General features: G+C 43.5%; 1 protein-coding gene across 1 annotated transcript in view; it reads right to left on the bottom strand.

The window, feature by feature from the left end:
* Nucleotides 1-21,214, bottom strand: part of KDM4C (lysine demethylase 4C) — a 705,949-nt gene that overhangs the window by 193,018 nt on the left and 491,717 nt on the right. The window contains exon 16 of the mRNA XM_040357651.1: nt 10,712-10,767. Coding sequence (XP_040213585.1) covers nt 10,712-10,767 — 56 coding nt within the window. The remainder of the gene's footprint in view (nt 1-10,711; nt 10,768-21,214) is intronic.

Below are 21,214 nucleotides of genomic sequence, written 5' to 3'. Positions count from 1 at the left end.
GTTGGGGGTACTTGAGAACTGGATGCCCTGAGTTCAGGGAAAAAAGAGGTCATGGAGCCTTTGTGAAAACTCTAGTAACAGAGGATAAAGCAAAACACTTTAATAGACCTAGAAATGATGGTCTTCCACTGCAAAGTGCAGAAAATGCTGATGAGGTGAATAAATTGGAATATACAGACAGAAATCTCGGAGTTCTACAGAAGCCAGATATCCCCCTAGCCTCAGAGGCAATCACTTATACTGTGGATTCCATTCACAGAATTTGAAGGTATTTGTTGGGGGATTTGAGGTCCAGACTAGGACAAATACCATTGTTGGGCTTTACAACCGTGAATAGGTTTGAATAAAATCCTTTGAACCCATCTTGTGGGGGCACAACTAGTACCTGGGCAAGAGGTGGTTTAGGGAATTCTGCAAATCTCACTGCCCTTGGGCAGGTTTGGTTGATATGAGAGAAGAAAGGAGGACTAAACTTAGGTTTTGAAAATGAAGCCTGGGTGGAGTGAGTAGGTGCTCTGCATCTAAAGCGGTAGTGACTCCAGGTAAAAAAGTAGTGCTCATTCAAAAAAACAACATGTGTGAAGCACCTTTTACAGGCAGCTTCAGCTGTCCAGACTTTGAGCCACAAGATTCTCCACATATTAATGGAAATTAGAGCCATTCTGATCATTTGCTTTGGTACTTGATCTAGGCCATCCACACAAAAGGGCAAGTCAGAAGGTAAAGTATGCAATTGCTCAGGTAAGGCATGATCTTGGAATAAAGGATTGTGCCAATTGTCCGTTCTCCAAGTCCAGTTAGCTGCACTTTGACAGACAGAAATTGCAGCAATAGCTGGTTCTGCATGTGCAAAGCCTTTAAAGGATCACTAAAGGAAAATATTTTTTTAGCTAAATAGCTTCCTTTACCTTACTGCAGTCCTGGTTTCATGTCCTCATTGTTCGTTTTTGCTTTGAAGTAGCTGTAATTCTGCTCTGATCTCCACACTTCCTGCTTGTCTGGCTCCTTATGAAAAATCTCATGGCAGCTTATCACTGTGGTCCAAGCTGTGTGTCTAAAACTCCTCAAAACCAATCAGATTCATTTTAAAAACAAAACACTGTCCTGGATTTGTTTGTTTTTGTTCTGTGTCTCTCTCTCTACTTCACAGAAACATGAAACCAGTTTAAAAACGAAAGTGAAACTAGAGGCACATTATATGATTGATTTTTATCCATTTTTAATAGGAATCGGTTAACTTTTATGTCTCTATACCCTGTAAACAGTCATTTCAGCTAAACATTTTTTTTTCCTTTAGTGACCCTTTAAACAAGTCTTTAAATTCCTATCTGTGGAATCTTTGAAAGAAGGAACATTGGCGGAAGGAGATTTAAAACTAAGATGGCATGATCAACTACTGGAATAGATCACTTATTAGACAACTCTATTTCCACTGGATTAAAGGGGTTGTAAAGGTTCGTCTTTTATTTTCTAAATAGGTTCCTTTAAGCTAGTGCATTGTTGGCTCACTTACCTTTTTCTTCCATTTCCCTTCTAAATGTTTTTTTTCTTTGTTTGAATTTCTCACTTCCTGTTTCTCCTCAGTAAGCTTTCCACCATCATCCGAGCGGTGGAAAGTCATTTAGAACAGCTTACTGAACAATTTACTGAGGAGGAACAGGAAGTGAGAAATTCAGACAAAGAAAACAAAGGAAAAAAAACATTTAAAAGGGAAATTGAAGGAAAAGGTAAGTGAACCAACAATGCACAAGCTTAAAGTAACCTATTAAGAAAATACAAAACAAAATTTTTACAACCCCTTTAAATATATTTTTTAAAACTAAATGTTATAAACTGTTCCTAAATAAGGAATGTCTTTTTAGATTTGGCAGGTTTTTTTTGTATAAAAAAGGGGCATTGCAAGATGGAGAAGTGAGCATATCCACAGCTGCACACTGGTAAGGACTCCATGGATGGGTACTGAATGAGAGGCATACTTCCCAACTGTTTGGGGTGTGGTCCCATTAAGGGAAAGTTTAATGAACATTTTTAGTACTCAGGGGTTCTTACCTATTTAGGGTGAGGGGTTCTGGAGTAGTCTGGTTGAACAGGAGAGGACCGATTTTGGACTGGTAGTCCTCATTTGGGATACAGAATTTGGAGGCAGTGAGCCATTTTGTGTGGTATAAATTAAACTAGGACCAGGGTTTTTTTTTTAGCAGGAATGTGGGGGAATGCAGTTGCGGCACCTCCAGCACTTTATGTATGTAATGACAAGAGGTAGTGGGGTGTGCTGGAGGGTCTTTTGATGCTGGCTGCTAGGGGATCAATTGTCACTGTGGGGTCTATTGTTGCTGGGAAATCTATTTTTGTTGGGGGTTATCTATAGTTACTGGGAAGGGGATCTATTGTTGCTGGGAGGGATCTACTGTTGAGGGAGAGATCTACGGATGTTGGGAGATATATTGTTGCTGGCTTTCTTGTTTTCATTAACACATTCCATACAAAATACTTAGCACCACAAAATACTTGGTTCTGTGTTCTGTAAAAAGGGCGGTATAGGGAGGTGGGTAGGGTGAGTAACCAAGGGACAGTGCTAGGTGGTGGGTAAGGGGTGGAGGCAAGGGGTGACTCAGAATAGGGAGTACCTGCACTTGTTTTCTCTCTCAAAAAAAAAAAAAAAAATCCCAGACTAGGACTATGGACTGTTTTTCTTTATTTTGCTGAATAAAGCTGTTTTTGCTCGTTTCTGAGCAGCTAATAAAGACAATTTACTTTTACAAACAGCTGACTGGTGATCTCTCAACTTAAATTGGTTGTACACCCTGTACAATGACTTTTACCTACAGGCAAGTCTAGATTAAGGCTTACCTGTCGGTGCTGGAAATATCTCCAAAACCTCCACAGTTTAGGAGATATTTACAATAAAGACATGTGCCGATGTCTACGGCGCAAGCATGCAAGCGATCGTGCCGTTTCTAAATGAGGAGGTCATGCTGTGACTGCCAGCTCCTGCGACTTCAGTCAGTCACAGAGCCGGAAATCGTGGCCCCGGAAGGAAGAGGGTTAAAGATGGACGTTTCCGTCAGTGGAACAGCGATGCATAGTAGCCCATGCTTTACCTTTGCAGGGAAATAAAGAGGAAGTAAAGCCCATCAGGGTTTACTTCCTCGTTAAGGTGTGTAGGAGTTTGGGGGTGACAAATCTTCTGCAGAAGTTCTTGATTTTCTTCCATGTCCAGTTCTTCTATCCTGGCATATTGGAATCCAACTTGGGTAGAGGCAGTAGAGTCAGAAAACAAGTCAGACAATGTCAAGCCCTGGCCATAGGTGGTTGTAGAAAAGCTTTTAGATGTCTGAGAAATTGTGGCATAGTTGCAGAAAAATCTGCCTTTATAAGGATTACTACGTGTTGCATGCCTGAAATGGAAACTAGAGCCAAATGCAGGGATCAGTGTTGAAATCTGGTCCTGATCTGGTGCAAGGGAAGCATGGTCACTCACTGAGTATTGTATGAGCCTGCAGCAGAGCTAATGTTTGCCTGAATGCAGTATTTTCCATTTCAAACCCATGGAAGACATTCATCCAGTGCAGGAAATAGTTTAATTTGGTTGTAAACCTCAGACATGAAATATTAATAGTATTTTACACTATAGTGTGTACTTGTCTCAGTTAAACGCACCAACTGTCATTTCTGTCTGCTTCTCCATTTCTCTGTCATCAGCATGAATCACTTCTGACAAGTTTTCCTGACACCAAGAAAACAAAGTTGATGGGAGGGAGATCCAGCCGATTGATAGCCTGTTCCTGTGTGAAAGGGTCGTGTCCCTTCCCTCCAAAAATCTCTCAGAGCTCTCCTTCAGGGAGTTCCGTCGGAGATCCAGTAACGTCATGGACACCGGCGGGGCTTGCCGTGTCCATCTGAAGGGCTCCTTTGCTGTGCCTTCATATCTGCATGCCGGCGGGACCTTACTATCTGCCACACGCAAGGGCTGTTACACTTCCCTCTATCAACCTGGGATTCTACAGCCATCCTCTGGGAGTTGTGATAGTTCCCTTCATGGGACATCTACATACCGACGGACTGATGTTAACCTCTCATCTGGATTCAGCAGTGGTATCGTTGTACACATTTTTATACCAGTATCATACTTGGCTACAAGTTTTTTGACTGCTTTTGGTACCGTTTGGTATTACTCACACCATTTTTTTTTTTTTTTTAACAGTAGAAACTCACACCATTTTTACAGTTTATGTAGCTACATCGATTTTATCTCCAGTGCAATATTTATTTGGTTACCTACTTGAAGACTATAAAAGTTTTAATGCTATTCCCATCGAGCGCTGCCTTTGTGTGTTTTTTGTATCCTGCTATCCATTTTTCCAGTTGTTGGCAGCTGCACTGGGAATCAGCCTGCAAGGAGATCTGCTAAAAGTAGTTGGATCTGTATGTGCGTTATAATTAATCGAAATTAGTCGATTAATCGATTTAAAAAAAAAAAAACAATTAATCGAACAGAAAAATTTTGATCAGTAACAGCCCTAATATTTTTCCATCTCTTTGTATACTGTACCTGAAGTTGGTCACTTCACTGGGTATATGCAAGGATTACAACCACTCTAATATTTGTTTTTCCCCACATTCACACAGAACAAATGTACATACAATTTCACTGAGCAAATTGCTATGGAAGTTGTTCACAGACATACCCTTCCCAAAGCCTAAACTGGTTTGTGAATTGCCAGTGGGCATTTTTAAGACATTAAAAGTAAGATTTAGGAGGGAAGTAGTAAAAGTGCAGCGCTTAAGCGCAAAATCACGTACCTGTACGCAATTCCTTTCTTTGGCTCTGGGGCGCATGTACTCCCGGAGACCCGCTCCCACTGTGATTGGATACAGCGGGCAACCCATCGATCGTTGCAGAGAGGCAGAATGGCAATCTGCTTATATAAACAAGGCAGATCTCTGTTCTGCTAGTAAAAAAAGACAGATCTTGTGTTTTTGCTAAGCAGGAACACGGATCTCTGCCTTACTTCAGTTAAACCATCCCCTACACAGTAAGAAAGTACTCCCAGAAAACATAGTTGACCCTTTGATTGCCCCCGTTAACCCCTTCCCTGCCAGTGTCATTAGTACAGTGACAGTGCATTTTTTTGGGGATTGATTACTGTATTGGTGTCACTGGTCCCCAAAAAGTGTATTTTAGTGTCAGATCTGTCCCTCACAAAGTCACAGTCCCATTAAACGCTGATCCCCGTCATTACTAGTAAAAACAATAAAAAAAAGTCCATAAATCTATCCCATAGTTTGTAAAAGCTATAACTTTTGTGCAAACCAATCAATATACGCTTATTGGGATACATATAAGCCTAGATTGATGAAGAAATTTGATTTTTTACATTTTTTTTAATGAATGTGTTTTATAGCAGAAAATTGGTGGTCTTTGCTTATTGCGTAAAAAATAAAAACCTCAGAGGTGATCAAATACCACCAAAAGAAAGCTCTATTTGTGCGAGGGAAAAAAGGGACATCAAATTTTATTTGGGTACAGTGTTGCACGCCCGTGCAATTGTCAGTTAAAGCAATGCAGTGCAGTATTGTAAAAAATTGACTGGTCAGAAAGGGGGGTAAAACCTTCCGGAGCTGAAGTGGTTAAGAAAGCTTTTTTGGGCCTGCACTAGAATTGTGCTGGCGCACAGCTGGTATAACTGGTAGTAAGTATCCAACAAATGTTCAGCATTTTCAATGCTTTATTGTAGCATTATGATTATCACAAAAAGGCTTTCATAGCCATTTCATTCTATAAAAAGACTGAAGAAAACTATTTAACACTTTTATATACTCAAACCACCAATCGCCAACAAGTACTACTCAGCCAGAAAATCATCATGTCACATGCTCAATTTTACATAAAAAAAAGGCTTGTGTTCACATATCCAAACAACTGCTTCCTTAATTAGTATTCACTACTATGTGCTCCAATCATCCACATGCATTAGTGATAATCCCCTCATCCGATGGGCCCTCGCCTGGGGGGAGAAGACCAACCAATGGTCTATATGTGCTTTTGTCACTCTGGGGATCTAAAACGGCATAAAACAGATCCCCAGTGAGGGACACAAGCACATATAGCCATTGGTTGGTCCTATCCCCCAGGTGAGGACACTTCGAGTGAGGGGATTATCACTAATGCATGTGGATGATTGGAGCACATCGTGTTGAATAATGAGGAAGCAGTCGTTTAGATATGTGAACACAAGCCTGTTTTTTATGAAAGATTGAGCATATGCAAGCAAATTCATACCAAAGTACACTTTATGGACCAATACATTGTTTGTTTTGTTAATGTTATATATGGTTTGGTATGATATGCTGATTTAAAGGATCACTAAAGGAAAAAAAATGTTTTGCTGAAATTACTGTTTACAGGGTATAGAGACATAAAAGTTAACGGATTCCTTTTAAAAATGATTAAACATAGATTCAATTCAATCATATAATGTGCCTGTAGTTTCACTTTCGTTTTTAAACTGATTTCATGTTTATGTGAAGTAAAGAGACCCACAGAACAAAAACAAACAAATCCAGGGCAGTGTTTTGTTTTTAAAATTAATCTGATTGGTTCTGAGGAGTTTTAGACAAACAGTAATGACAGCTTAGACCATCGTGAAAAGCTCCCAGTACTGTGGTTATAAGGAGCCAGACAACCAGGAAGTGTGGAGATCAAAGCAGTTTTACAGCAACATCAAAGCAAAAACGAGCAATGAGGACATGAAACCAGTACTGCAGTAAGGTAAAGGAAGCTATTTAGCTAAAAAAAAAAAATCCTTTAGTGACCCTTTAAAAAATTGGTATGCAAGCAGATTTAAAGGGATACTAGAACATTAGCATTTGGGAGAGCAGCACCACTTTTGAATATTATTTTGCACATCTTTCACCTTACTGGAAGCAAACTTTTACTGTAATGCCGCGTACACACAATTGGAAATTCCGACAAGAAAACAAGGAAAAAAAATGTTGACGGAACTTTGGCTCAAACTTGTGTTGCATACACACAGTCACACAAAATTCCGACCGTCAAGAACGCGGTGACGTACAACACTACAACGAGCCGAGAAAAATTAAATTCAATGATCCCGAGGCATGTGTGGAATCGATTTCGAGCATGCGTGTTTTTTTGCGCGTCGGAATTGCATACAGACGATCCAGAACTTTTCCCGTTGGAAAATTTGAGAACCAGCTCTCAAATTTTTGATGTCGGAAACTATGACAGAAAAAGTCCAATGGGGCCTACACACGGTCGGAATTTCCAACCAAAAGCTCACATCGAACTTTTCTTGTTGGAAATTCCGACCGTGTGTACGCAGCATAACTCTTGTAAGGCATCAGCATAAGACATTTGATCCACAGATCAGGCTCTCAGGCAGAAGCATATAGTACTCTGCAGTCAGGCGCACGTTAGTCCAGTAGCATATTGGTCTCAGTGGGGAGCTCATTTTAGCCCTTTCCCTCTCTGTGAATCTAAGCCAACAATACCATGTTCCTCCAGTGCAAGAAAACACCATTAGGCATCTTTCACACGGGAGGGATCCGTGATGATCCGCCCCGTGAACCTCTGCTTGCTCACCGGGGATAGCTCCGTTGATCCACGCTTAGCCGCCGGATGACAGGGCGGTCCCCGCACAATGTGCAGGGACCGCCCTGTCAGATCTCCGCTCTCCCCTATGGGGGGATCGGATGAACACGGACCATCTGTCAATGTTTATCCGATCCGATGACGGATGGAAAAATAGGGTTTTCCTCCGTCTGCAGAATCTGAGGATTGTGGAACCGAGTGAGATCGGGTGTCAGCGGATGTTCATCCGGTGATACCCGCAATCTCATAGGGACCAATGTATGTCCCTTTTCCATCCGTACACGGATGGATGAAAAATACGGTCCGCCCGTGTGAAAGAGCCCTTACACTTTCTTGCCGTCAGTACCAGGATTTAGACTGCCCCTTCAACACTGAGCAAAACTCGACGAGACATCGCTTACCTGGAAATTAAAGCTTGGCCAGCTCGTTGCTGCCCATGTTTAAGGGCTCTTTCACACGGGGCGGATCAGTAATGATCCGCCTCTGTGTGTCCGTCAAGCTCAGCGGGGATCCTCCGTAAAATCCCCGCTGAGCCGTCGGCTGACAGGGCGGTCCCCGAACACTGTGCAAGGACCGCCCTGTCTTTCCTACGCTCTCCCCTATGGGGGGATCGGATGAACACGGACCGTATGTCCGTGTTCACCCGATCCGATAGACGGAAGAAAAATAGGATTTTCTTCCGTCCGATTTTGCGGAGGCGGGTGACTACGGGTGTCAGCGGGTGGTCATCCACTGACACCCGCAATCACATAGGGACCAATGTATGTCCCGTTTTCATCCACAACGGATGGATGAAAATGCGGACATACGGTCCGCACGTCTGAAAGGGGCCTAAAGCACACTGGGGTTGATTTGCTAAAACTGTAAAGTGTTCTGCATAGAAATCAGTTTTTTTTGTCAAAGCTTAATTAAACAAGCTTAAGTTAGAAGCTAATTGGCTACCATGCACAGCTGCGCCAGATTTTGCACTCTCCAGTTTTAGTAAATAAACCCCCACACTGTTGTACACACAAGTGTTCATGACAGCAAATGCTACCTTGTGTGCTCTTGCTTGACCCAGCCTATATCTGCTCTGTGTATTGCCATGTATGACCCAGTTTGCTCTGACCCTACTCTCACCTCACTGCTGTCTGTGTGTCGTTTGGACTCTGATGTACACCTGTGAAACTTGCTTGTCTACCTCACTCTCCTGTGTTATCAGACTCACTGATATTACTCGACTTGCTCCTAATAAACACAGTCTTTGCTGCCTTACTGACATCTGCAGCAATGCACCACAAGAACCAGCAAGCCTGCTATGCCTACAACTCTGCTTGTGGTATGTTCTATTTCTTACTGAAAGCGGAGCTCCACCCAAAAGGAGAAGCTCCGCTTGTCTGCCTCCTCTCCGCACATTTGGCTCCTTTTGGGGGGGTACCTGTTTTTGCCAGGCACCCGCTCCCACTCTGGCTTAGTTTTCCACGGCATACTGAGACAGACGTTCAGTCCTCCCCCATAGCCAGCCCATTCTCACAGCACAGTTCGTGTGGCGCATGTGCAATAGGGAACCAGCTGTGAAGCCACAGGGCTTCACTGCTGGTTTCCCTTAGTCAAAATGGTGGTGTCAGCACCCGATAGTCGATTGAAAAATTGGCTCGGGTGAGGATATCACTGAATTCCTGGAAAGGTAAGTGCCATAATACTATAAGTCAGCAGCTACAGTATTTGTAGTTGCAGACTTAATTTTTTGGAGGGAGCCTAAAGCTCCTCTTTATCTGCATATTCAGCACATCGGAAGGGTTGCACTGTTACATATACTCCTAGCCTGACACCTACATAGTGGGCTTGAATCTTTTTTCCTAACAGGCAAGAAGACAACCAGAGACTGTTGCTATGCAATTCCACAAGACAGGGGGCAAATATTTGAAAGATCCTTTACAAACTGTCACAGTGAGCACCCTATTAATTGTGCAGTAGATGCACGTTATATGAGCTACAGTTAAAGAGTTCCATCAGTGATCCAGAAACATCTACTCCACTAAATAATCATGTTGTGTTAAAATGTTGGAATAGCTCAACAAAACAAACAAAAAGGAAAAAAAGCCTTTGCTGCAATTTTTACATTTAATCACAGTGCTTCTTTTTCACCACTAAATGGTGTAAGTCTTCCAGGTTGCATTATGACAATCATTCAACGCACTTCCTCTAAGTTCAGGTCATCATGGATCCTTCCCCAACCTGTGACTGGACAGTGAAAGGACAAGTAGCACAGTGATAAACCTATTTATCTGTCACTCTGCTCTCTCCTATCAGCAGGTTTCTTGTCAGCACATGATTCAATAGGCTCCTTGTGCTGCTTCTTCCTCTCTCTGTACAGAGATTGGAAGAGGCTAACACAAAGTCAAATTCAGGTACTCACACCACGTGTGTTAAAAAAAAATAAAATAAAAACATTTAATGATGTATTAATAAATATACAGAACTGCATTCATTTATCTTTTATATCTGCCTAGAGTTAAATGGGTTGTAAAGGTAAAAAATGTTTTCCCCGAATAGCTTTCTTTACCTTAGTGCAGTCCTCCTTCACTTACCTCATCCTTCGATTTTGCTTTTAAATGTCCTTATTTCTTCTGAGAAATCCTCACTTCCTGTTCTTCTGTTTGTAACTACACACCATAATGCAAGGCTTTCTCCCTGGTGTGGAGAGACTCTCTTGAGGGGGCGAGCAGGAGTGTCAGGACACTCTCTACTTTGCAGATAGAGAAAGGAGCTGTGTGTTAGTGGGCGTCCTGACACCCCTGCTCGCCCCCTCCCCCCTCAAGAGGCTTTCTCCACACCAGGGAGAAAGCTTTGCATTACGGTGTGTAGTTACAGACAGAACAGGAAGTGAGGATTTCTCAGAAGAAATAAGGATATTTAAAGGCAAAATCGAAGGATGAGGTAAGTGAAGAGAACTGCATTAAGGTAAAGGAAGCTATTTAGGGATTTTTTTTTTTTTTTACCTTTACAACCCCTTTAAACATTAAAGGTAGACATTTATGGTACCGTTTTTAATATAAAAAATGTTTATTAAAACAAAAACATCATTGTGCAAGTACTTATGGTACTGTTACTTACTTATCATCAGTAGTTTGCTTTAGTGCCCCTCCTCTTAAACTGCAAAGGCAGCATTCCTAAAATAGAGAGAAAATATAAAACATGAATAACCACACATCCACTTGTCTTCTTTGCATTTAAAGGCAAAAACTAAAACCTATAGCTCATGCCTCAAAACTCCCCTGGATGTTTAGTCTATGTGTCCATGCCCACACAGGTGTTTACAGGAGTGTAAAGGCAAGAGAGTTTAGCAGCAAAAAATGGTTTTGAGGAAAACATGGCCTCTGGCGTTTAGAGGCGTTAATGCATTTTTCTGGTTGATGCAACAATAGACTATTTAAATTAATGAGAATCCGGAAAAATATAGTCCGACCAGGTAGTTCCCCGTTTCATTTGCTTCTTTGCTTGGGTGTGTGCATATATGCTCTCCCTGGCTGCAGCATGGCACGTGAGGTTTCACAGACAGACCTCATCCCTGCTGTTAAGGCACATCCAAAAATGTGGGACGTTGCACATCCGAATTCTAATATATATACAGTTGTGCTCATAAGTTTACATTACAGAATTTAGGATTTCTTGGCCATTTTTCAGAGAATATGAATAACAAAAACATTTCTTTCACCATTGGTTGGTGTTTGGCTGAATCTATTAATTATCAATCAACTGTGTTTACTGTTTTTAAATCATAATGGCAACAGAAACTACCCAAATGACCCTGCTCAAAAGTTTACATTACCCCAGTTCTTAATACCGTGTATTGCCCCCTTTAACATTAATGACAGCTTGAAATATTTTGTGGTATTTATGGATGAGGCCTTTTATCTTCTCAGATGGTAAAGCTGCCCATTCCTCTTGGCAAAAAGCCTCCAGTTCCTGTAAATTCTTGGGCTGTCTTGCATGAACTGCACGTTTGAGATCTTCCCAGATTGGCTCAATGATATGGAGGTCAGGAGACTGAGATGGCCACTCCAGAACCTTCACTTTATTCTGCTGTAGCCAATGACAGGTCAACTTGGCCTTGTGTTTTGAATCATTGTCATGTTGGAATGTCCAAGAACGTCCCATGCACAGCTTCCTAGCCGATACATGCAAATGTTCCTCCAGTACTTTTTTTGATAACATACTGCATTCATCTTGCCATCAATTTAGACCAAATTTCATGTGCTTTTGTAGCTCACACATCCCACAAAACATCAGCGATCCAACCCCATATGTTTCATCATAGGCCTTTTGTTGACTCCTCTCCAAATGTAGCGTTTATGGTTGTGGCCAAAAAGCAAAATTTTGTGTCCCATCACTTCAAATGACTTTGCGCCAGAAGGTTTGAGGTTTGTCTCTGTGCTGTTTGGCGTATTGTAAGCTGGATTCTTTGTGGAATTTGCATAGTAATAGTTTTCTTCTGGCAAATTGACCATGCAGCCCACCTTTCTTCAAGTGCCTCCTTATTGTGCATCTTGAAACAGCCACACCACATGTTTTCAGAGAGTTTTGTATTTCACCTGAAGTTATTTGTGGGTTTTTCTTTGCATCCTGAACAATTTTCCTGGCAGTTGTGGCTGAAATTTTAGTTTGGTCTACCTGACCGTAGTTGGTTTAAACAGAACCCCCCATTTTCCACTTCTTGATTAGGGCATCTACAGCAAAACACAGGGCCCAGGCATTTCACTAGTGTATGCATCAGCATGACATTTTTTTTTACCAACTGCTTAATGCAGTTAAGGCTTTGGCAAACACCAATGGCTGCCAGTGTAGGATGCATAGCAGAGCCAGCCAAGGCAAAGCAAGCTTTCAACAGCATACCCAGTCTCTTGTCCGCTGGGTCATTGAACATTATCAAATGAGCAGGTCAGAATCCCATTGAGACAGGACACTGCTGCAGGCATCGCCCACTTTTTCTAAAAAAAATCTTCCATTGGATTAAGTTAAGAAAATATCTTTGGCACAAACACCTGGGTGATCCCACAGACTACATGTCTTTTAAAAGAGGATGCATGGGAAATTCTTGTGAACTCCAAGGCACCCCAAAGAGGGATACTTAACTGATGAGGATTCAGCAGGAGGTAAACTGAAATCAGACTGAACCATCTCAGAGACACATTGCACTAACACCCACTGAGTTTGTGAAACAAATAGCCCCCTAAATTTCTTAGGCTCAGAGTACTCAGATGTGGACCCTCTTACACTCTTCACATTCTACCCTGACCACCTCCTCATCAATATCCACCCATTCTTCCTCCATAACGGAGTGGTATTTGGTGAAGGGGACCCCTCCTACCTTGCACCATGGAGGTGAGCATGCCAGCAATTTTCCTTTTCGGGCCAGCCAAAGCCAAGTTGTCCTTACTGACAGAAACTGAGGTAACACCTCTGCAGTGGCCACAATATCAGACAAAGGGTGTGGCTCAGATGCACCCATTACCTCTGGTCTATCAGGAGATAAAAAATCATTGGTACTACAAGCCCTCTTCTGGGCTTAATGGAAATGCACTAGGACCCTTCCCAGGTGTGGTCTCCTTTTCTTGCATCCTGAAAGACATCCAAGCGTCATGATGAATAACAGGGCTGTGCCTCCAGGCTACCTTAAGTGCAAATGGCCTAAGCTGCCACCACTGCAAGAAGCCTTAGGAAAAACACCAGCTTATTTTCTTTACAAAGATGGCCGCCCAATTCGCCCCCATGATCTACTTCCATTCCGCTGCGTGGACGTTCGCACACATCCGCCATTTCTGACACTGGTGGAAAAAAACTTTGCTTCCAGCCAGGGTCCATTCACCTATAGGTGCCACATAACCTAGGTAGTCATGATTTACAGCCTGTTCTGTGTCCCACGCTTATCGATAAAGACAAAAAAAAAGAAATTTAAATCTATCACTAGTTCGTTCAGAGGAGAGTTTATTCACCAAAAAATGCACAACAGTGCTAGACATGTTTAGGCGAGTTTGCATTTTAATGCATTTTAATGGCCAAAATATATTAATATTCTGGCCAATAAAATGCATTAAAGCCAAAGCACACATGCAAAATGCAGACTTAGGCACATTTTTTAAGTCTTTTTAAAGGTGTCCAGGGGAGGGAAAAAAAAGGTTATGATCATGTATTATTGGGATGTTAAAATGATAAAGTATTATTTTAGGGGTTAGGACAAGTTTGACGACTTTTAGATCAGGGAAATGGTCAAGTATTAGAGTAACGAGGCGGGCGTGACAGGATGCTCTAGAGTGCGGACGTGTGTGATCTAGCTCTGCCGCAGCTCCAGAAGAAATTCTGCAAGCTGGAGCCGATGCAGTAGCGTGGGGACGGCTTACCCTGGATCCAGCCGCTCTGCTGCCTCGCCGTTCCATCAGGGGAACCTGGTTTTCACAGAGGAATTGAGTGACCAGAGAGAGAGAGGAGAGCCACTGGTGTGCCTGCAGTACCCGGTCCGCCACCATCCTTTGGATACCTCTGTGTTGTATGGATGGTCTGACACTGAACTAGGGGAGAGGTCACACAGCTGGGATACCAACTGTAGAGAGGAGAAACCTCAAAGCTGAAACGCGAGTCCAGCATTTGCAACACATCTATCAGAAAAGACTAGGCTTTGTCTTTAGCGACACCTGGTGGACATTTAGCACTCTACACCCTGTATCTGGGATACCCAGTTCTCTGCAGCCGAGGGGGGGGGGGATTTAAGGAGGTCCCCCTTGGATTATTGTGGTGCCACTTTTCTGGCCTCATTCTGCTTTCCCTTTTATCCCTCTCTCTCTGGAGTAAGCTTCACCCTCTGCCCCAAGGTGGGGAGTTGTGCTGGGTAATTATAACACAGTTAGGCCCCGTACACACGACCGGATCTATCCGCTGAAACTGGTCCGACGGACCAGTTTCAGCGGACAGATCCGGTCGTGTGTAGCCCCGACCGACAATTGTCCGGCGGATCGGACAGTTTCCAGCGGACAAAAATTTCTTAGCCTGCTAAGAAATCTGTCCGCTGGAAACCTGTCCGTCGGACGTGTTCAGTCGTCTGTACAGACTCACCGGACACGTCCGACCGACCGCCATCCCTCGCATGCGTCGTACTGATTCTGAAGCTTTGAACTTCCAGGGCCGCCCACGTTGCCATGTCATCGTCGCGGCGACGGCGTGGCCAGGTCCCCGCGTATTGTTTACGCGCGGATTTCTGTCTGATGGTGTGTACAACCATCAGACAGAAATCTCCGGGTGGACATATCCGCTGAAAACGGTCTGGCAAACCGTTTTTCGCCGGATTGTCCGTCCATGTGTACGGGGCCTTATGATGAGGAAGAGAGGGGAAGACCCAGTGCAACAGGACAGTGCCAGTTCCAGTACCCAATCACAACGAAATGTGGAGGAGAACCAGGCAGCTGCCAAACTAGAGACATTTGCCCATACCCAGGGCCAAACCCCCACAAAAGGGGGGCAACAGAACCTGCAAGTGCAATCTAAGATGCATACCGGGGACACATCTGTAAGGAAAAAACAAGGTCAAGCCATAGCAGCACCAGAGGTAAATCACACAGGATTGAAACCTGCAGGCGAGGACATCCAGGATGTCCCAGAACCCTCGACTGGAGCTGGAGCCTTAACAGAAAGAGAACCAACACTGAAAGAAGTCCAGCAGGCACTTCATTCCAGTAGGACATCTTTAGGTGAACTGTCTGACCAGCTTAAAACCATCAGGGAAGAGCTATCCTTTGTTAAGCATGACCTACAAAAAGTACGAGAAAGGACCATCGTCCTTCGAAGGGATAGCAAGTCTATTGGTGGATGACCCAAACCCCCTTAAGCAGGAGATAAGAACTGTAAGAGAACAAATGGCTAATTATGAGATAAAAATGGACGACATGTTAAACAGGATGCAAAGGGAAAATGTAAGCATCATGGGGCTCCTCAAGCACAGTGAGGGCCCGACCCTGTGGTATTTCTCGAAAAATGGTTCCAGGAACTATTTCGAAAGCACACTTTTTCACCCTTTTTTGCAATGGAGAGCGCTCATAGGGTGCCCTCTAGACCTCCTCCACCAGGGGGCCACCCAAGATCCCTCCTGGTAAAAATGCTCTTTTATAAAGGGCAAAGTAACCATATTACAGAAGGCCAGGGAAATGGGTGATATTCTCTATGAAGGTGCAGGGGTATCCATCTACCCAGATTTCTCACCGAAACTGCAAAAATGGAGGGCTAAGTTTCTGGAAATCAAATGTAAACTACAACTGAAAGGACCCTATGCCCCGTTAAATCCAGCAAGACTGCGAGTGACCGCCTTGGGGGAGACTCTGTTTTTTGATTCCCCAGAGGGGGTGGCGGGGTGGTTGGCATCCCATAAGGGAAAAATTATAGAAGAACTGGAAAATAGCATTTCAAATATAGAAATATAATAACTGCATGGGCGACTTAAGGGCACAGCTGATCACTTAATTGGCGAGAGAGAGGACCCAAAGGGGTGGTTAATGGACTGGTAAAGAGACACGGATTGTGTGATAGGTATGAAAGGTGTATGTGGGGCTGTATGAAGAATACATGCACTTTAAATAGGAAACATTTTGTCACAAAACGATCACAGAAGAAATATAATGAAAATGTGGGTATTGGTTACTAAAGAAATATTACACAAAGTATATGGAAATCATACAATTAGGATTGGGTATTTTGAATTATATGCATTTGTTAAACACTAAATGGTTAACCACTAGAGGCCCGCGCTATAGCCGAATGACGGCTACAGTGCGGACCCCAATTGCTGGGAAGACTTCAATTGACGTCCTTCCCTTTGCACACGCCCTGTGCACCCCCTCACGCTGAGAGCGTGAGGAAAAAAAAAAGCCAATCACTGGCTCCTGCATAAGGGACATCGGTCCCCAGTGGAAGAGGCACATCAGCCTCATTAGTGCACACCAATGCACACTGCCAGTGCCACCTGTCAGTGCCCACCAGTTCCACCTATCAGTGCCCATCACTGGCACCTATCAATGTCCACCAGTGGTGCCAGTCAGTGCCTCATCAGTGCTGCATTTCAGTCTCACCTACCAGTGCTGAACAGTGCCCATCACTGCCACCCATCAGTGCCCATAACTGTGACCTCAGTGCCACCTATAGTTCCAATGCTCAGTGCCCACCAGTGCCAACTCAGTGTCACCTCTCAGGGCCCACCAGTGCCGCCTTATCAGTGCCCACCAGTGCCACCTATCGGTGCCCATCATTGCAGCCTCAGCGTACATTAATATATACAGTGCCTTGCGAAAGTATTCGGCCCCCTTGAACTTTGCGACCTTTTGCCACCATTTCAGGCTTCAAACATAAAGATATAAAACTGTATTTTTTTTGAAGAATCAACAAGTGGGACACAATCATGAAGTGGAACAAAATTTATTGGATATTTCAAACTTTAACAAATAAAAAACTGAAAAATTGGGCGTGCAAAATTATTCAGCCCCTTTACTTTCAGTGCAGCAAACTCTCTCCAGAAGTTCAGTGAGGATCTCTGAATGATCCAATGTTGACCTAAATGACTAATGATGATAAATAGAATCGACCTGTGTGTAATCAAGTCTCTGTATAAATGCACCTGCACTGTGATAGTCTCAGAGGTCTGTTTAAAGTGCAGAGAGCATCATGAAGAACAAGGAACACACCAGGCAGGTCCGAGATACTGTTGGAGAAGTTTAAAGCTGGATTTGGATACAAAAAGATTTCCCAAGCTTTAAACATCCCAAGGAGCACTGTGCAAGCAATAATATTGAAATGAAAGGAGTATCAGACCACTGCAAATCTACGAAGACCTGGCCGTCCCTCTAAACTTTCAGCTCATACAAGGAGAAGAGTAATCGGAAACTTTGATTTCAACCGTCTTCGACTGCCAGTCTGTAGAAATTTAGTGTGTGGTGAACCCATCCAAGGGGTCACACACCCCGCTACCGAGCTAACCCCCTCACAATAAATATATATATATATATATATATATATATATATATATATATATATATATATATATATATATATATATATATATATATATATATTATACACACATACACACAGTGCCTTGCGAAAGTATTCTGCCCCCTTGAACTTTGAGACCTTTTGCCACATTTCAGGCTTCAAACATAAAGATATAAAACTGTATTTTTTTTTGAAGAATCAACAACAAGTGGGACACAATCATGAAGTGGAACGAAATGTATTGTTTTTTTCAAACTTTTTTAACAAATAAAAAACTGAAAAATTGGGCGTGCAAAATTATTAAGCCCCCTTAAGTTAATACTTTGTAGCGCCACCTTTTGCTGCGATTACAGCTGTAAGTCGCTTGGGGTATGTCTCTATCAGTATTGCACATCGAGAGACTGAAATTTTTGCCCATTCCTCCTTGCAAAAAAGCTCAAGCTCAGTGAGGTTGGATGGAGAGCGTTTGTAAACAGCAGTTTTCAGTTCTTTCCACAGATTCTCGATTGGATTCAGGTCTGGACTTTGACTTGGCCATTCTAACACCTGGATATGTTTATTTGTGAACCATTCCATTGTAGATTTTGCTTTATGTTTTGGATCATTGTCTTGTTGGAAGACAAATCTTCATCCCAGTCTCGGGTCTTTTGCAGACTCCATCAGGTTTTCTTCCAAAATGGTCCTGTATTTGGCGCCATCCATCTTCCCATCAATTTTAACCATCTTCCCTGTCCCTGCTGAAGAAAAGCAGGCCCAAACCATGATGCTGCCACCACCATGTTTGACAGTGGGGATGGTGTGTTCAGGGTGATGAGCTGTGTTGCTTTTACGCCAAACATAACGTTTTGCATTGTTGCCAAAAAGTTTGATTTTGGTTTCATCTGACCAGAGCACCTTCTTCCACATGTTTGGTGCGTCTCCCAGGTGGCTTGTGGCAAACTTTAAATGACACTTTTTATGGATATCTTTAAGAAATGGCTTTCTTCTTGCCACTCTTCCATAAAGGCCAGATTTGTGCAGTATACGACTGATTGTTGTCCTATGGACAGAGTCTCCCACCTCAGCTGTAGATCTCTGCAGTTCATCCAGAGTGATCATGGGCCTCTTGGCTGCATCTCTGATCAGTCTTCTCCTTGTATGAGCTGAAAGTTTAGAGGGACAGCCAGGTCTTCGTAGATTTGCAGTGGTCTGATACTCCTTCCATTTCAATATTATCGCTTGCACAGTGCTCATTGGGATGTTTAAAGCTTGGGAAATCTTTTTGTATCCAAATCCGGCTTTAAACTTCTCCACAACAGTATCTCGGACCTGCCTGGTGTGTTCCTTGTTCTTCATGATGCTCTTTAACCTCTTGACCACTGGGCACTTAAACCCCCTTCCTGACCAGACCAATTTTCAGCTTTCGGTGCTCTCACAATTTGAATGACAATTACTCCGTCATACAACATTGTACCCATTTGAAATTTTTGTCCTTTTTTTCACACAAATAGAGCTTTCTTTTGGTGGTATTAGATCACCTCTGGGTTTTTTATTTTTTGCGCTATAAAAGAAAAACGACAGAAAATTCTGTAAAAAAAAAAAAAAAAAAAACTTGTTTCTGTCATATTCGCAGGTTATTTCTCACACACAGCATATGCATACCACGAATGACACCCCAAAACACATTCTGCTATTCCTCCCGAGTATGGCGATACCCCATGTGTGCAACTTTTACACGGCGTGGCCACATACAGAGGCCCAACATGCAGGGAGCGCCATCAGGCGTTCTGGAGCACCCAGGCCAATTCTGACATTTCTCTCCTACATGGAAAAATCACAATTTATTTGCTAGAAAATTACATAGAACCCCAAAACATTATATATGCAGAGTATTGGGGTATTGCGGAGTATTTGGGTATTGCAGAGTATTTGGGTATTGCAGAGTATCGCGCAGGGTATTGGGGTATTGCAGAGTATTGCGCAGGGTATTGCAGAGTATGGGGTATTGCAGAGTATTGCGCAGGGTATTGCAGAGTATGGGGTATTGCAGAGTATTGTGGGGTATTGCAGAGTATGGGGGTATGGCAGAGTATGGGGGTATGGCAGAGTATGGGGGTATGGCAGAGTATGGGGGTATGGCAGAGTATGGGGGTATGGCAGAGTATGGGGGTATGGCAGAGTATGGGGGTATGGCAGAGTATGGGGGTATGGCAGAGTATGGGGGTATGGCAGAGTATGGGGGTATGGCAGAGTATGGGGTATGGCAGAGTATGGGGTATGGCAGAGTATGGGGTATGGCAGAGTAACGGGGTATGGCAGAGTAACGGGGTATGGCAGAGTAACGGGGTATGGCAGAGTAACGGGGTATGGCAGAGTATGGGGTATGGCAGAGTATGGGGTATGGCAGAGTATGGGGTATGGCAGAGTATGGGGTATGGCAGAGTATGGGGTATAGCAGAGTATGGGGTATAGCAGAGTATGGGGTATAGCAGAGTATTGCGCAGGGATAGCTGAGCTGGGATGGATGGCTGGATCTGTGACTGCAGTTGTCACTGATCCAGCCACAGCACTGCTGACACCCGCTCCCCCCCCCTCTCCTCTCGCACTGTACCGAACGGTACAGAGAGGAGAGGGAGGAACCGGCGTCATCAAATGACGCCGGTTTGTTTACAAGTGATCGCTCCGTCATTTGACGGAGCGATCACGTGGTAAACAGCCGCGATTCGCGGCAATTTACCGTGATCCGTGATGCGCCGGGTCTTCTAGACCCGGCGAGCACGGACACTTCCGCGAGCGCGCCCCAGGGGACGCGCAAACGCGGAAGTGCACGAGGACGTCCCAGGGACGTCCTGTCACAGTAACTCGACCGCGCTGTAGCAGTATTTTTGCTATAGCGCGGTCGGCAAGTGGTTAAACGGACCTCTGAGACTATCACAGTGCAGGTGCATGTATACGGAGACTTGATTACACACAGGTGGATTCTATTTATCATCATTAGTCATTTAGGTCAACATTGAATCATTCAGAGATCCTCACTGAACTTCTGGAGAGAGTTTGCTGCACTGAAAGTAAAGGGGCTGAATAATTTTGCACGCCCAATTTTTCAGTTTTTTATTTGTTAAAAAAGTTTGAACTATCCAATAAATTTTGTTCCACTTCATGATTGTGTACCACTTGTTGATTCTTCAAAAAAAATTACAGTTTTATATCTTTATGTTTGAAGCCTGAAATGTGGCAAAAGGTCGCAAAGTTCAAGGGGGCCGAATACTTTTGCAAGGCACGGCACTGTATCTCACTCTAATCTAGAGACCGAAACAGGGGCCTTAAAAACACTAGCCCTGTGGCTTAATAAACAATGTGCCATCTCCCAAAATGTTGGTTACATGTAAGCACCTGTTACATAATTGTCACAGAATCATTGCTCACTGTGAAAGTTTCAATTATCTGCAACACCAAGTTCAGATATATACTAAACCAGCCCTCAAAATTTGCAATCGCCTCCTCGCATTTGGCGAGGGAATTTATGTGCAGTGCGAGTGAGGAGCAGGGGTGGACCAGGTCTGACAGCTTCCTGGCTGATCGCTTCTGGCAGAAGCAGTTCAGGCATTTTTT

This window comes from Rana temporaria, chromosome 1, assembly GCF_905171775.1.
Source record: "Rana temporaria chromosome 1, aRanTem1.1, whole genome shotgun sequence".
NCBI lineage: Eukaryota > Metazoa > Chordata > Amphibia > Anura > Ranidae > Rana > Rana temporaria.
This window is presented reverse-complemented; position numbering and strand designations above follow the sequence as displayed.